General features: G+C 40.8%; 2 protein-coding genes across 2 annotated transcripts in view; both read right to left on the bottom strand.

The window, feature by feature from the left end:
• sorcs2 (sortilin-related VPS10 domain containing receptor 2) overlaps positions 1-896 on the bottom strand; it is a 408,078-nt gene extending 407,182 nt beyond the window's left edge. The window contains exon 1 of the mRNA XM_036596509.1: positions 103-896. Within this exon, the coding sequence (XP_036452402.1) occupies positions 103-591 (489 nt within the window). The 5' untranslated portion in view covers positions 592-896. The remainder of the gene's footprint in view (positions 1-102) is intronic.
• A 7,533-nt stretch (positions 897-8,429) lies between these two features.
• On the bottom strand, positions 8,430-14,640 carry LOC118826755 (piggyBac transposable element-derived protein 4). The gene is made up of 2 exons (XM_036597826.1): positions 14,331-14,640; positions 8,430-10,906 (listed from the first exon to the last, which is right to left on the bottom strand). The coding sequence occupies exons 1-2, from the start codon at positions 14,495-14,497 to the stop codon at positions 9,070-9,072; spliced, it is 2,004 nt and encodes a 667-aa protein (XP_036453719.1). The 5' UTR covers positions 14,498-14,640; the 3' UTR covers positions 8,430-9,069.
• Positions 14,641-17,792: the final 3,152 nt, after the last annotated feature.

Raw genomic sequence — 17,792 nt, 5'->3', positions numbered from 1 at the left:
ATGCAGTCAGCTCGTGCACCACTGGTGCGCTGGTTGCACGGCTTCTCTTTTAATGCCCCAGCCATCCTCGCGCAGCAGAAGCGCGGGTCTCGTGGTACTCACGCTGCTGTTCTCTCCGGTCCAGTGCACCATCGCCTGGTTGTGCGTGGCGTCGCCCTTGAGCACGAACGAGCTGCTGCTGAGCGCGAGACGCCCGGGAGACGGCGAGCCCGGAGTCGCGGAGGAAGAAGAGGTGGAAGCAGCAGGAGGAGCGCACGCGGCGAAGAGGACGAGCGCGAGCGCGAGCGAGAGCAGGGAACGCGGCGAGAGCGCGCGGAGACGCATCGCGCGCGCGACGGAGAGGGGAAAAAAACCGAGAGAGAGAGAAAAGAAAAGAACGGATGGAGAGACGGCTGCGCGCTCCCTCTCTCTCTGCTCGCGTTTCTGTGCAAGCGAGAGCGCGAGAGCTACAGAGAAAGGGAGAGGGAGGGAGGAGAGAGCGAGAGAGTAAGGGAGAGAGAGAATGAGAATGAGAGAGAGAGGAAAACGGAGTATCGAGGCGCCATCTGGCGGCGGGGAGCGGTACCGCTGCATTTTACGCACGGAGTGCATATGCAAAGGCTTAAGCGCCTCTGGTTAAATGTTAATAAGCGTAAATAAGTTAACGCATCCCCTACAGAGAACACACTTCTGCGTGTTTTAATGCACAATAAAATGTGGCTTGTGCAAATGTTATGGCACATTTCATATTTTGTGTTTTATATCTAAGATCAATACATTTCTGTCCTGCTAGATCTGCAACAGTCAATGGTATTTTTGTGAAATTGAAGTGTCTAGGAGCAACAATAGCTCAGCTACGAAGCCGTAGACCACAGAAACTCACATAGCTGGGCTGCCAGTGCATAAAAATCATCAAACCTCTGTTGCATCACTCACTATAAAGTTCCAAACTGCCTCTAGAAGCAACATCAGCACAAGAACTTCACATCAGGGGCTTCATAAAATGAGTTTCCATGGCTGAGCAGCTGCACACAAGCCTATGCTCAATGCCAAGTGTCGGCTTGAGTGATCTAAAGTGCCGCCACTGGACTCTGGATCAGTGGAAACGAGTTCTCTGGAGTGATGAATCAGCTTCTCTGTCTGTCAGTCTGATGGATGAATCTGGGTTGGGTGGATGCCAGGAGAACGTTACCTACTGGAATGCAGAGTGATAACAGTAAAGTTTGGTGGAGGAGGGATGATGAGCTGGGGCTGTTTTTCAGGCCCCTTAGTTCCAGTGAAGGGTGATGTTGATGTTACAGCACAAAGACATTTTACACAGTTATGTGCTTCCAGCTTTGTGACAGCAGTTTGGGAAAGAGCCTTTCCTGTTCCAGCATGGCTGAGCCCCTGTGCACAAAGCAGCTCCATAAAGACATGGAGTGGTGAGTTTGGTGTGGAGGAACTCCAGTGGCCTGCACAGAGCCCTGACCTCAACCCCACTGAACACCTTTGGGATGAACTGGAACGCTGATTGTGAGCCAGGCCCTCTCAGCCTACATCAGTGTCTGACCTCACAAATGCTCTTTTGACTGAAGGGCACAGATTCACACAGACACTCCAAAATCTTGTGGAAAGCTTCCCAGAAGAGTCGCAAAGGGGGGGGGCGACTCCATATTAATGCCCATGGTTTTGTATGGGATATCCAACAAGCTCACATAGGTGTGATGGTCAGGTGTCCACATACTTATGGACATATAGTTCACAGCAAGTGCTTTGAAAAAGACATCTGACTGTGGCTGGGTTTAAATGAGTGGTTTCTCAGCTGATTTCAGAGCTGAATAAGGAGAGTTAGAATAGGGGAAACACAAAAGAGCAGAGTTTGGGCTCCTTTAATTGGGAAGTGCTGGTTTAAATTGATCTTTAATGGATCTAAAATGTGGTCTGGCTTAGAAATCACTGCTTTAGAGACTGAGCCGTTCATTCTGTGCGCTTGAGAGACTGTAAAAGAGGCAATAATAACAATATCTCTATAATATGCTGGGATTTAGACTTCAGTGTCCCTGATAGGTTGAGAATATATCAAAAATATTCAACCATGAGTGGCTCTTTGGTCAGAAACTGACCCCTGCTGAGGGGATAGAGTGAAGGAAACCTGAATTTTTTTTTTTTTTGCTTGCTACTTTTGTCACTTCAAATTTACGTCTTTTGACTTTGTCCTTCTAAATCTAAACAAAAAGGTATGTTTTTATAAGGAAAAAGAAAGATGTCTTTTAAAAAATAAAAAGATAAGGAAAAATGCATTTAGAAACCACAAATTAATATCAGTACTTTGTTGTTGGTATTCACAGTTTTCTACAGTAAGACGTAATTCACTTTTTTGCAGCATTGCATCAGTTTCCCTCATGGTCAGCCATCTTCAGTTCCCCTCTGATGAACCCTCAATTTCAAAATCCTCCACACATTTTCAATGGTAATTAAGTAAAGAGATTGGCTAGGCCATGTAAGCACCTTCACCTTTTCAGAAACCAGTCTTGAGTTGTCTGTCTGTTGCTGTCTTATTGAGATTGAATTCACCTCTAATATCTCTCAGAATGTCTCTCCATTCATGTCCCCTCGGATGGTGTGAAACGCTCCAGTACTCTCTGCAGAGAAGCAGCTCCATATCATGATGCTCCCACCGTCATGCTTCACTGTAGGTGTTCCTGGGATCATACAGGCAACCTTCTATACAGTTCTACCTTTGTTTCATCTGATCAGAGAACATCGTTCTGATTCGTCTAGATTTTAGAAGATCACCTCTGAGCTTCTGTTTCATCAGAGGAGTGTTATGTGGGGTTTAGGAAGGTGCAGTTCACAGCGTATTGTTCTCTGTGTATCTGTTGTTCTGCTGCTTTCAGGCGTCCTGCAGTGACTCTCTTGAAATTTTGCATGGTGCTCCTGTCTGGAGTTGCTTAGCTGTGCTTCCATGAACTTTCCAATACCATATCACTTGTCCTGACAGGGCTGTTTAAGGTCTTTGCTAGGACTCCGTTGGAGTGTTGATTAATATTGTAGCGACCCTCTCCTGGCCGTCGCTGGCTCAGAGAGGCTCGGGGGGCATGGCCAGGTGAACGGCCACACACCAAGGCTCTTGGTAGGCGCTCCTGCTAAAAATGGACTTAAACATGTTTAAATGTTGTTGTTTGTTAGTATAAATATGTTTTATCTGAGGCTTTGTATGTTGGGATGCAGGTTTAGTTAGAGTGTTTTGAGTTAGTGGTTGGTCAGGGTGAAGCTTGTGGCTGGTGGTGACCTCCCCTGCAAGTTCAGTATGTCGTTTGTGCCTTTCTGCCCTGGTGTTCAGTAAAGAGTGCTTCTGGTGGTGGAATCATACCACCACTGTGTCTTACTCTATGCTGACCCTGCAACATTGTCATCCCTGAGGACTTTAGGAAGATCCTTTACCATGATTGATACTCATCATGTAAATCTTTCCTACCAGTGGCAACATCTTTTAGATAGATAGATTGATAGATAGATACTTTATTGATCCCAAAGGAAAGTTAGCAGCCAGTATCAGTCGCACAACACAGGACAGTAATAATAATAAGGGTGATACAATATAAAAAGAAGAATATATACAAAAAATCCTATCTACAGGCATATATACAACTAGAGATATACAAAAATCTGCAATAAGATCTATAACCTGAGATGAAAAAGGCAGTGTAATAATGAAGGCGGCGCAGGTAACAGCATATTATGTCAATACTGAATGTTTATGTGCATATATTGGGGCTAAAATAAAGTGTCCAGGAGTGGAGTGTCCAGATGTGCAAGATATGCGATAGGGGTTACAGAAAGAGCAATGTACAGTAAGGTGTCCATATGTGCAGATAGATAAAATAAACCTATGATTTAGCATGAGATTCAGTCCTCATCTCTCCTCTTCCCTCTTCTCTCTTCTCTTCTGGACCCCCTGGGAAGAGTTGAATAGCCTAATGGCTCTAGGGACAAAGGATCTCCCGAGTCTTGTCGGTTTTGTAATGATATCAGGTGCAATTTGCACATTTTACCCTATATATATATATATATATATATATATATATATATATATATAGAACCACAGTGCTGCAAAAAGTTAATTTAGCTTTACAACAAAGTAATAATGTAATTCATATGAGGTGTCAATGTTTTGTATGTTTTGTTTTAAACATATCCTTGTTCATGCTAATGAATGCACACTTGTTTGTTCATATTTATAATTACGAAGTCAAAAGAGATCATAAAAAAGATCATAAAAAGATCATAAAAAGATCATAAATCCAGGCTCCCTTAAAATTTTGAATTATTTGATCTTTAAATAATAAAAGTAGATTCTAATAACTTACATTTTTTGATACATCAATCAATCAACCTTCATTTAACCTCTGAGAACATTGATGGTGACCCTTATTTACAATGTTCCTGAGTTACATACATTTATTTAGCATTTATTTAGATTGTCTTCTAATTAGTAATGGATACTTCCTCAGAGCTCTTTTGTGTTTTATTGATAATAACTTTACCTTTTTTTATTTTTGTTTTATTTTCTATTTCCTGTTTTTCAACTCAACTTGCATCTTTCCTTGACAACAAAATTCATGAGACTTTTCAACTGGGCTCCAGGGCATTTGACAGTGCTGTGAAGTCTCTAAGCCAGGTAAGAGTCTGTAATAAACTGAAGCTTTTATCACCCTCTAGTGGCAATTAAATAAAAATCTCACAATGTATTAATACACACAGAATTCATCTTGTGCGTGTATTAAGAATATCAATGTGAAGGCACCATGGTATTTATAATAATAATAACAGTGATTATAGATTTGTATTTATTGAGCCCCATTTTAACTCCAGCTTACAAAGAGCTTAACCTTTCAGAAACCTACTTTTGTTTACTTGTTAGAGAGTGGTAGTTACTACACATCTCTAACAAGTAAACAAAAGTAGGTTTCTGAAAGGTTTTAAAACTCTTTAGGTCACCTAGATCTTATAAAGCCATTTGGCCTTGGTCCAAACAAGCCTAGTGTTTAGTGCTCACGCAGCATGGTCATGGTGGATGACCAGCATACCAGCACCCAAACCCAATATATGTTCTGTTTTCAATGTGGGTATGCTGGTCACCCACATTGACCATGCTAAACCAGCACCAGGCAAGCACCAGACCAGCATACACTAGCTCAGGTGGAATTAAAGCTGGTCTGTACTGGTCTTTTCAGCAGGGGTAAACTAAAGTTTGGATTAGTACTTTTCTGAGAATGTTCGAATAATATTTTCACTTCTACTCAAGTACAGTTAATTTCAAAACCCTACACACCCTTAATAAAAAACATGCTAGTTTAAGGTGAACCTCTTTTTCCAGGACATGTCCTCTTTTTGTGATCTAAAAATATGTCTGGCCAGGATTTCTAAATTGCCTAAATACCCTGGTTGTTTAGGTGAGCACATCTGCACAAATACTACTCAACTCTAATACGTCTACATTACAAAACATTAAGTAAACAAGTCTTAACATCTGGACTACGCAATTTTATCCCACTCTTTCTTGCAGAAACTCCTTCAAATTGCCAGGTGATCTCCTGTGCATGATTTAGGTTGTTTCCCAGGTCTTCCAAGGTTTGGCCTCTGTGCCATTCTAAGACATATTTATTTTTTGAAGCCATTCCTTGTTTGACTTGCATGTGTGTTTTGAATCATTAGCATGTTGGAAATTCCTCTGCATCTTTAGCTTTCTGACAGAGGCCAGCAGATTTTATGCCAAAATATTTTGATATTTGGAGCTACTCATTATTTTGTCTATAGTGACTACAGCCCCCTCCTTGCTGAAGAAAAATGGCCCCTAAACATGATGCTCCCACCACCATGCTTCACAGCAGGTGTGGTGTTCTTTTAGCTGATGAGTTGTGTTGCTGTTATGCCAAATATATCTTCAAGATTTAAGTCCAAAAACTTCAACATGTGTCTCAAAATCAGATGATTTGCAGGGAATGAATGTTTTTTAATGTATCTGTATAAAATTTGAATTATATTGTTAACAGCAGATCATTTTAAAAAAATAAGCATCATATTCAACTTTGGGATTTAAAAGTCTGAGCACACTACTGAAAATGATTCTAATGTGCATTCTTTTCTACTTTCATACAAGTTTTTTTTATTACAGATGATATAGTCAGCATAACAATTTGGGTGAAAAGTAGATTTTAATTCCAATTCTAATTTTAAAATGAATTTCAGAATTTAAAGTATTTGGTGCTGTATGTCCCTCTTTTGCTTTAATGACCGCAAACACGCAAGCTGGCATGAACTTGGCAGACTTGTGCAAAATCCTCCGATGAGCAGAGCAAATCCATCTGAGAGTCATCCGAACACAAGCTTTAATTGTCCTGAATATTTCTTTTTGAATTTTAATTCCCAGATTATTAATATGGTCTCAGTTTTGGACCACAGTCTTTTTATTGTACCCTAACGTTAACCCAATAGAAATATTGTATTCATCTGTAATGCTAACCAAAATAGATGTAGTTCCAATTTCTAAATTTTGTAAATGTTTATGTATCTGCATCGACAGTTATATACACACCAGAGCAAAAATAATGGGCCAAGCCCAAATTGGCAAAACATTAAGCTTTTAATGGTCTTAACAACAAATCATTAGTCAGTATATTTGTGTGAATTAAACAATAGATGCAGTAGGTTAGTGTAGGAAAGTTTTTCCCATTGATTTCTTTAAATGTTTTTTAAACACATTTTTGAAGTTTTGTGTGTAAACTTAGACAGTTTTTATAGAAAGAAGAGTCAGTATTGAACAACCCAGCACTGATGGCTTCAAACAGCTGAAAAACACTGCAGAGCTAGTTTGTGTTTCATGCGAGACCAAATATTCTCTATAGGGTATAAATCTGGACTCTGACCAGCCCAAAACCATCAGTAAAATTATTTACATTACATTTTGGATAAGGCCTTTTTTTTAATGTACAAGAGTGTACATGAAAATCTCACACCAGCCCACAATTTCTATATCAGTATACCCCAAGTAAGTGAGACAAAATAAGGCCACACCAGAAAGACAACAGACACGTTTTTTTAATGTTTAAATTACAATTTGGTTCACTGGTTAATACAACAACTTTAAATACATTAAATGTAGTGAGAGAACCACATGCGTGAGCACAATGACATAAAATTCAAGAAATAAAGTTTTTAAGTGCCTCCGAAAAAAATAAATCATTTCTGAAAATAACATGCATAGTAAAAGAAACACTGACTGAAATGTCATCTTGAAAAAATGTATTCATTTTTAATCTCTAATACAATGCTTTTCAAAGACCTCAACAAAGGAAAAATAATAGGTTCCACAACACAGCAATGCACTGAAATATGGTTTGTAATGTGGCATATTTATTTTATTTACAGATCAATCACTGAGGTGGATGCAGAACTGGGCAAAATACTTTGAAAAAGTAGCGGTGCATGAATACTAAATACACTATCCTTAATGTGTTTGGTAAAGTATTCCATTACAATAGATAAAAAGTAGCATATTAATACATTTAGAATATATATTGATAAATGAATACAAACATCTCAACATTATTTTGGCTCTCATGGCCTGCTTGGGTCCAGGCTGCTCCCATAATCCCACTGCCCTTTCATACCCTAAGCCAGCAATCTGCCATTTCACAATAACAAAATCTTGCTAATTTGACTATAAAGTGGATAACTGTGTGATTTCCAGTTAATAACATGTGTAACTTGCCACAAAACGTCTGCAACAAATCCAGTACAATGCCAAAGCCAAGCTTATCACTCGTGAACATGTGCACTACTGAGGAAACTGTTCAGTTCAGTCATCCCTCAAATGGGTTTAGTAATGCTGAGTAACTGACTCATCACAGTGATTTATCAGTCTACTCAGGCTTTAGCAGGAACATCAGTGTTTGTAAAGAAGCTGTTTGAGTTTTTCTTTAAAGTACCATCTTCAGACACTGTGCTAATTTTAAAATGGTTAATAAACAAGCATTTATAGTGTTTCTTCTGAAGGTATATATTTTAAAATTGAGTAGTGAAATGTTCTAAAATTATTATCCTAAAAATGTAAAAAGTAACCGGATTCTGAATACTACCTTTACAAAATGTAACTTGGACTGAATGCAGATACTTAATTTCTGTATTCTGAGTAGGTTATCCTAATACTAGTATTCCATTACATCCAAACCCTGGGTATATACAAAGGATATGTGTTTAGTGTGTTAGAATTGACTGTCATCCTCTAGTCCTTCACCAGTCATTAGCCTTTGACCACTGTCAGTAAGACAGTCCTGGTCAGTGAAGCATACTGAAGTTATTTAATATACACAGTTAGTCTTATTAACCTTGTCTTTAGGAACTACTTTAGAACTTAATACCACGAACAGTGTAAAATCTGACGTTTTCAAACATTTATACATTTTTGCAAATCTATTAGAACCTCATTTGGTCAGAAAAAGAAGGTCATTTTAAAAGTCTATGAAGAAACATACTCTTTATCATTTGGTAGCTTAGGGCCAGCCAGGTGCACTCAACCATACAAACCCGTACCCCCTGGCTTTACTCCCACAGTTCTTTAAAAATGAATGAGTTTCAAGTCTCCAAGGTGCAAATTGGGTCTGCGAGTCCAAGTCCAGTCTCAAGTTTCCGAGGTACAAGGCGTGAGTCCGAAACGGGTCTTGAGTCTCTGAGGTACAAGTTTGAGTCGGGTCTCAAATCTCTGAGGTGCGAGTCCGAGTCTGGGTCGGATCTCCACTCCCAGGGGTGCGACTTTGAGTTGGGTCTACATCTGGGGTGTGAGTGCAAATTGGGTATCTGAGATGCAACTCCAAGTTGGGTCCTGAGTCTCTGGGGTTGAGATAGGTCTCGAGTCTCTGAGATGCAACTTCAAGTTGGAAGGTGGCTGAGAAATAAGTAGGTATTGTAGCTCTGGAAGCGAACATCAAACCATGTGACTTGCCCACATGATATAAGTCTTATATTGTGATCCAGTTAAGGAGGCACCCAAGTCAAGTTGCAAGTCAGTCAACATGTGACTCCAATTCAACTCTGGTTAAAGCCCCATTACCCTATGTAGTGAAGCCCTTCCTGGTGCCACTGCAGGAAACAGTTGCGCTTGGGCATCAAGCACAATGCCACTCTACACTTCATGCAGAAAGCAGAGGTCTTCACTTTTTTGCCGTCTTGTTTGCACAACTCGCACGCCCTTCTCCCAACTCTAGAGTCTTCTGAGAAGAAATCGGGATAACATTCATCACCTGCTAAAGGCGGCTGAGGTGGAGCCAAGCGGGTGAGCATTTTGGTTAAGTCAGTTGCAAGAGTTTCTCTGAACTGCTTGTGCATCACTGTTTCCCGGCTGTTTGCCTTAGTCAGTTCTTTGTGCATTATGAAGCTGTTCACAACTGCAATGTCAATGAAATGGTAGAAAACGGTCTTGTACCACTTCTTGGTTTTGTGCAGCACGTTATAGCAGCCAACCAGGGCATCTGAGAAGTCCACACCACCCATGTTCTTGTTGTAGTCCTGGACTGCACATGGGATAGGGACTTGGCTCACCTGCCAGACGCCCTTAGTGTCTTTGACTCTCCTGCTCACGTTGTCTCCATCATACGCTTTGTGCATAGTGGTACATAAAGCTACCTCCCTGTTGTCCATCCACTTAACAAACAGAAGCTCACCACGCCTAATCCAGCGGATCGTTCCTCTCACTGCTTTCCTGGGCATGTCGTGGCACCTGGTGCGTGGAAAGCCCTGTCGTTTCATTGGGATGGTGCCACATGCAAGCGTTTTTGCTGCATACAAATCAGATAAAAGCTTGGGGCTTGTGTAAAAATTGCCCATGTACAGTTTATAACCCTTGCCCAGCAAGGGGTGATTCACAAGCTGAGTAACTGAGTCATAGCCTAGTCCATTCTGTGTCTTCAGCTTGCTCTTTCCCTCATACACAAAGAAGTTCCAGGTGTACCCAGTGGCTAAATCAGCAAGCACAAAGAGTTTGCATCCCCATTTCGTGGGCTTGTCCTTCATGTACTGCTTTAGTCCTATACGGGCCTTGGATGCCACCATCCTTTCGTCAATAGACAGCTCTCTGCTAGGTTGAAAATAGGTCTGGCATGCAGACAGAAGATCCGTATACAGAGGCTTTATTTTGAACAGCCGGTCATACTCTGGGGTTCCTTTTTTACACATGTTCTCCTCATCCTTCTCCAGATTGCAAAGATGAAGATTCCATGTTATTGCCAGAAACCGGTTCCTGGACATGACGGAGCGGGGAAAGGGAAGATTGTAAATTGATTTCTCACTCCAGTAGTCACTGAATCGTTTTAGTGGCATTAAACCCATGTATATGACGAGGCCAATGTAGGTGTAGAACTCCTCAACTGTGAGAGGATACCAGGTGTATCTTTTTCCAGCCTGTGCTCTTTTCTCAGCATGCGCATTCGTATTCTCAACAATTTTTCCAACCACAGACATGGACATAAACAACTTAAACAACTCAAGAGGAGTATACGATGTACATGAGAGGAGTTGTGGGCCAGGAGGACGCTGTGGCTGGAAACTGGGAAGGTCAGGCTGTTTGTCTTCTTCTGAAATGTCATGCCACATATCCTTTTCATCATCATCATCATCACTAGCAGCTTGCAAGGGACATTTTTTTGTAGAATTGGACCTCCGCTTAGGTGTCCTCTTTGAAGCTGATCCTTTGCATTTGTCTGAACTTGACATTGGGGTGGAGCATGGCCCCTCAGATAAGGAGCCAGAAGATGTTGATGGTGGTGTCAGTGTAACAGGGATGGTCTTGCGTTTCTTGGCTGATGGTGATGACGCAGGTTTGGCTCTTTTTCCTTCTGATGACTTACTCGGCTCCCATTCCTCATTACTGTCTTCATCATTGTAATCACTAAATAAATAAAATAACAATGTTAAATAAGTACATAAACAAAACTCGCATAATAAGTCATTACTGTCACTGTACTGGAGGCTTACAAATGACAAAAAGCTCCTTTAGTGACCGCGATTACATGCAGTCACACACAGGTTTTGTACTTCAGGTTTGGTTTATGAGGCTAAAGAACCAAGTCTCTTATAAAGCAGCCTTTCTGGGTTTTAGTACCAACGATCAGAATTTCAGTTTTTTCATGATTTACTTACGTTGAGTAGAAAACTTTGTGACATCCATTGAGGAATATCTGACGCACAGCTGTCAGTCTGTCTACAGAGTCTTGATTATCAGAAGGAATGGAAATGTATAATTGCATGTCATCAGCATAACTATGAAAATTGATATTATGTTTCCTAATGACATTTGGTAACATGTACAAAGAGAAAAGCAAAGGCCCTAAAGCTGAACCCTGTGGGACTAAAACTAACAAACTAAATATGATTTAAACCACTGTAAAACTGTGCCTGAGCGGCCTTCTCAGCATTCAAGATGGTGGATCAGAAACTTGTGATCAACGGTACCAGAAGCTGCACTAAAGATCCAATAAGACCAAAACAGAAGGATTTTGTGGATATTTGTGTTGTATATCTTTTTGAAAATGGTCCTATATATCACCAAAAAGGGTTCTTCTGTTGTTATAAGCTTGACATCATAATAATACCAGAACTCTTTTTAGTGGTTTATAGAACCATTTTCAAAAAGGTTCTATATAGAACCATACATAACACATTCTCCATCAATCTGAAGATCCATTTCACTATGAAAAGAACCCTTTAAGCAAGCAAATCGTTCTTTAGATGTTCATGGTTCCATATAGAACCATTGTCTATGTCTATTGTTTGAGCAAGCATGTTGCTTGAGGTTTATTATGGAAAAAGGGTGGTCAATCTAAAGTGTTTATGATAAACAAATGATAAGCGTTTGTTTTAACTCAGTCAACGTTACATCAGAATCTGTCACATTCCCAAGTCCTACGTTCAGAACCACTGGATGTTAACAGTGTTACATGCTGTCTGCGCAGAACTTTTAACTTAGGTCTGCAAGTATAGATGTATGAACGATTTTGAATAAGAAAAAAATGCCCTGGGGGATCTTTCACAAAGCAGGAATTCAGATTAGCCAAGCCTGTTTCTTATTCAAAAAGTTGCAGGACATTCCTACTGGACAATCCTCCACTACAGGCTATAAGGGACTTCCACTGATTTTTCAAACAATCCATATAATTAATTTCTTAGGATGTAAACAGTCATTCAGAGTGGTTTGGTGTGAAACGCTCTGTTCTAGAGAAACTTACTATTTTCATTGAATTTCAGCATTTTAACTATAACTGAACAGGCGATAAAAGCTTAAACCACCAGAAACGTACTTCTGTTTTTGGTGGTGTTAATTATGTGATTTTCCTGGATATTTTTACTGTAATAATGTCTGACAGTAACATTATATTGCAAATGTTTTCTGGATTTGTTTTTTGTTAGGCCCAGGCCTCAGGGGAGGAGACGGACATGGCATCCAGCAGCAGTGGTGAACCTCCAGCCAAAAGAGCACTAATCACTGAACTGTTGGACACTTATTTCCACTGGAACAGACACCATCACCCAAGGCTTTGTCTGAACCAATGGATGAGGAGATGCAGCATTACAAGGCAGTGCAGAGTAGGGGTGCAACGATTATTCGACTTAGTCGACTAAAATCGACGACCAAATTAGTTGGCAACTAATTAAACAGTGGATTAGTTGGTGACATCATTACACCTCTTTCTCGCGCTCACTAGGAATGTTTTGACATTAGCGCTCACTGGAGAGTTGACAAAAGCGCAAAGGCAGCCTAAAGAGCAAAATCCTCAAAAGCGTGGGAGCATTTCACGCTAAGCTCAGTTGCGGGTTGTGCTATTTGTAAAGCCGACCTCAGCTGGCTATGGGAGCACATCCTCCATGTCGGAGCATCTGAAGAGGAAACTCATCGGCTCGCTGCATGAAGAAGATTCATCTCAGTAAGATAGGCCTCGTCCCAAAGCGCATACTAGCTCACTAAATAGTGTGTAAAAATAGTCCATATACCACTAGAAGTGCACTCATTGGTGTAGTGTGTGAAGTACAGAAGTGTGCGGTTTGGGACGCGGCGATAATTGTGCTAGTTAGCTAATGTTAATGCTAAATTCTGTCCTACTACAAAATGCTGTTCCCTGGTATCGTTAATGGAGTTGGAACAGAGACGAAAGTAACTGTTATTCACAGCGAGCCCTGTTCACTTTCCAGATAACGTTTACAGTTTTAAACACTGCATCAGTGTCTTAATGTTGAGGCCAGCATTATAAGGCAGTGCAGAGCCTCCTGGGGCAGTCAAATTCTCTTAAACAGGGCAAAGACAATGGGCCTCATTCACCAACGTTCTCTTATCTGGGATTTGTTCTTAGGAAAGAACAGAATCTACACACACACAACAGCACAAAGGTGAGAACAGTTCTGTTATACACATTTAAGAACAAACTTAAGAAGATATTAGTGAATAAGGCCCAACTTAGCCAAAGTCCCAGCATCAGCTGTCCCCAGTGAGACCCAGTGAGTTCTCACTACTGCAGGGGACACTGTCACAGCACAGAGAGCAAGCCTCCCACTGGACAATGTGGACATGACGTGTTCTTTAAGAAGAGATTAAAACCTACTTTAAGCATTTCCACAATATCAACTCACAGGTCAACTGAAAGCACCAACCACTGTTTATTTCTGACCGAAGTTCAGGGAATTTTAAAAATATTTTTTATTATCTCTTCTTATCTTATCTATTATAAATCTATTTGTTTACTTAGACTGGTCTTAAGTGAGCTGTCATTTATTTATTTATCTGTGGCTAATTTGTCTGAAGTTAAGTTCATCTACCATGTTGTTTAGTGTTCTTGTCTTTGGTGTTCCAAACTGTTGGTGATTTAATAAAACCCCCAATTTTTTTTTCTTAACCCCCCAGTCATCCCCCAACACCCCCCCCATAATCCCCCATCCCACTGAAAAAAATCAAAAACAAAACAAAAAAACTGTGGATTAAGAAAACGGTTACACCCCTACCAAAGAAAACTATTTATAAAACATCCCACTATTTACCATCATCAACATTCCATATAAACTCAGAAGGCTCATGTAGGTTCACTGGTGGTTCTGGATAGTAAATAAAATGTCTATATTTGTGTTGTAGTCATGGCGACTACAACACACTGTAAAGACCATTTCACACCAAACCACTCTGAATCACTCTGTTTACATCTCACACACTGAATTCTAAAGATGATTTTTTTTAATCGGTGGACTTGCCCTTTAAGCTATCTGGCTAAACTGAGGTGTTGCTAATCGAGGGTGAAAGCGAGCAGGACAGAGCAAAACACAGTTCATACCGATCCAGCAGGAGATCCTCTCCCTCCAGGAAGGCCTCCTCCTCCTCAGAGTCGTAGGAGCAGACCGAGCTCTCGCTGTCGGTCTCGCGAACAGCCTCTGTATCACTCTCCTCCTCCTCCTCCTCTCCGTCCTCCTCTCCAAAACACCGTTTTCTCTTCGCCTCCATCCCTCAAACCGAAACTGAAACTAAAACAGTGTTTACAGCGCGTGCCGGATATTCTACAGAACACAGAACGCCACTGCGTTGTTTACAGTGTTTACAGTGCACGCGCTGCTCTGCTGTTACTCACAGTCTCTGTCAATGCGCGCCAAAACCTTCACAGCGTCTGATTGGACTAGAGCTGCAAGGGAGGCGGTGCCAAATGCGTGGTGTCATCATCAAGCGCTTCTTGGCTATTGTCACCGTTTTTTTTTTCCAAAATAAAAGTCACTTATTAAACATCAGTGCGCAATTAGTAACAGGGAGAATTCACGTTAGATGGAAGATATATAAAATGTGAATGTGCGTTTCATTCGATGATTTTTATAATCTGCAACCCCTAATACAACCAAACTTAAGCGCTTTTTACCTTTTGTCCCCTCTTTCAAAGTCAGAAAGTATTGTTTTAGTTAATAATCCTGATAGCAAGAGGATAGTGGACCACTGTTGGCCCACTGATGGCAAAGCTGGTGGTCCACTGGTGTTTTGCTCAACGTTTTCTGGGCGGCCCACCAGTGGTTAAACAGAGTAATAGACAAAATTCCACTTATCATCGCTCATTTTCCACTTACAGTCCAACTGTCATTATTTTTTTTTCTTCTTTGCTCAGTTGTGCGTTATATTTGTCTTAATTTATTTTCCAAAATAAAAGTCTCTGTGCATTTAAAATCTGTTTGAGGAGATTAAAAACTAGATAGAGGTTGTATGCAGGACAGTAGTCTGGGTGGTCCGAGGGTGGACCAGCAGTGGCCAACCATCAGTGGACTGCCAACCTTATCAAGCCAGCGCACCAACATATACTCGCTATCTGGGAAGTGATATATAAAATGGCAAAATGACGTGAAAGTGTGGACAGAGTAACACAAGCGTAGTAGTATACAAGTTTGTGTCATTCTACCAAATAGGTTTAAAGTCGCAGTTGAAAACTCATTTTGGACTTTTAAATTAGACTTGACCTTTAGACTAAAATCCTTTTGCTTTGAGTGATACTATACCTTAATTATGTTTATTTTATTCAAATAAACAATTGAACATTCAATTCACTAACAAAACGGTCATAACCCAACCTTTACCAAATGTTTCAGTAGTGACTGTTTCGGTAGTGATGAAACATTTGGAGTGCACCTAACTGCAAAAATTCTCATTACATTAACAATATATAAATTGTGAAAATGTTGACAGACCAGCACAAATATATTAGTAAACAAGTAAATCAGTATGCAAGTGTATAAGATAAACCATGTTTTATTTTAAATAATGGATTGTTGTGATAAGGATGTTCTCAGGAATTCAGTAACCCCAAATTTATTTTGTTTGCATGACCACAAATGTAAGAAAGTCACAAAATTACAAAATCACAAAATGGAATTACGAAATCAATAGGAACTGCCCGTGTTTCACAGATTTGATTTTTTTTAAATATTTCATTTTTACAGAATAATGACCATCATTTTATGAGAAATGGTAAGAAATGAATGCCGAAGTTCAAAGGCATCAATATTTTTCCTGTCTTGCTTGTTTATTGTCCAGCTTTCTCATCCACAAATTACCACAGAGAAGATCACTGCCTAGACAGTTCTGATCTGTTTGTAGAGACAAATCATCTGATTGCTGCTAAAAACCCAACTTCAGCCTGGAAAGGCCTCCAAGAGATCAAAAACAACTTGTGCATGAGGAATGATACTAGGAAAGGAAGGATAAGGAAAAATAATAGTTTCCACAGCATAACAGTAACTGAAATATGAGATGTATTAATGTTTTGTTTTTGTTTTTGTTTTTTTATTTTTGCCTGTTTTTTTTAGTTTGCCTGTTCTCCCCGTGTCTGTGTGGGTTTCCTCCGGGTACTCCGGTTTCCTCCCACAGTCCAAAGACATACAGTCAGGCCAATTGGACATGCTAAAATTGCCCCTAGGTGTGAGTGTGTGAATGTGTATGTCTGTCTGTCTGCCCTGCGATGGGCTGGCGACCTGTCCAGGGTGTATCCTGCCTTCTGCCCAATGACAGCTGGGATAGGCTCCAGCACCCCACCGCGACCCAGAAGGATAAGCGGTTTAGATGATGTATGTACTTTGAGATTTAGGCAGGACAAATGTCTTTTTAGTGTGTTAGACTTAATTTGTCGTCCTCTAGTCCTTCAGCAAAGGTCGAATCTAGAGTTTCTGAGGCACATGTCTGGGCTGAACCTCTGAGGTGTGAGTCCGAGTTGGGGGTCTGGCCTGTGAGTCTGAATCAAGGCTCAATTCTTTGGCCTGCCAATCTAGGTTGAGTGTCACGTCTCTGAGGTGCGAGTCCCAGTCGAGTCTAGAGTCTCTGAGGCATGAGTCCGAGTCAAACCTCTGAGTTGTGAGTCTGAGTCTCAAATCCGAGTTGAGTGTCTGGCCTGTGAGTCTGAATCAAGGCTGAGTTGAGTGTCAAGTCTCTGAGGTGCGAGTCCCAGTTGAGTCTAGAGTCTCTGAGGCATGAATCTCAGAGGTGTGAGTCCGGGTCTCAAGTCAGGGTCAAGTGTCTGGCCTGCGAGTCTGAATCAGGTCTTGAGTCTTTGGCCTGCCAACCTGGGTCGAGTCTTAAGTCTCTAACATGCAAGTCCGAGTTGGGTCCCAAGTCTCTGAGGTGCAAGTTAGGCCTCGAGTCTCTTGGGTGCAACTTAAATCTCAGTTTTAGGGGTGTGAGTGGAATCTCAAGTAGTTTGGTGTCATTATTCGCTGCAGGCACTGTACAAAAGTAAAGCCCTAATAATGTTTGTGTCAGACAGTGGATGATGAGCTGTGATGAAGAATAAGGAATGTTTTGCATTCCTGGTCGTGTGCACCCCAAGTTGGCTGATAAATAAGTAGCTACGCTAGTTGCAAAAGTGAACATCAAACCACTCAGCTAACTCAAACAATATAAGTGTGCTTTTTTGATTAAATTATTTCATATCGGTTTTTAAAAGGAGAATTCAAGTAATTCTAGCTAGTTAGTGTCTTTAAGGACTGAAAGTTAGCACTCTAGCTGATCCTTTAGCGACAGCTGGTTTAAATTGTTGGAATTAATTTACCTCGTAAGCCTTATGCTGTGAGTCAGTTAAGAAGACATCTGAGTCAAGTTGCAAATCAGTGAACATGTAACTCCAATTCAATTCGAGCCCCCATCTCTGGTTAAAGCCCATTATGTTCCGTAGTGAAGCCCTTCCTGGTGCCACTGCAGGGAACAGTTGCGCTTGGGCATCAAGCACAATGCCACTCTACACTTCATGCAGAAAGCAGAGGTCTTCACTTTTTTG

Source organism: Colossoma macropomum, unplaced genomic scaffold (genome assembly GCF_904425465.1).
Source record: "Colossoma macropomum unplaced genomic scaffold, Colossoma_macropomum, whole genome shotgun sequence".
NCBI lineage: Eukaryota > Metazoa > Chordata > Actinopteri > Characiformes > Serrasalmidae > Colossoma > Colossoma macropomum.
Note: the sequence above shows the minus strand (reverse complement) of the source record. Positions and strands in the feature narration are given on the sequence as shown.

Coding starts and splice junctions, on each gene's coding strand:
- LOC118826755 (XM_036597826.1), bottom strand. CDS start 14,497: ATGGAGGCGAAGAGAAAACGGTGTTTTGGAGAGGAGGACGGAGAGGAG. Junction 10,907..14,330: donor GAGGATCTCCTGCTGGATCG/GTATGAACTGTG, acceptor TTATTTATTTAG/TGATTACAATGATGAAGACA.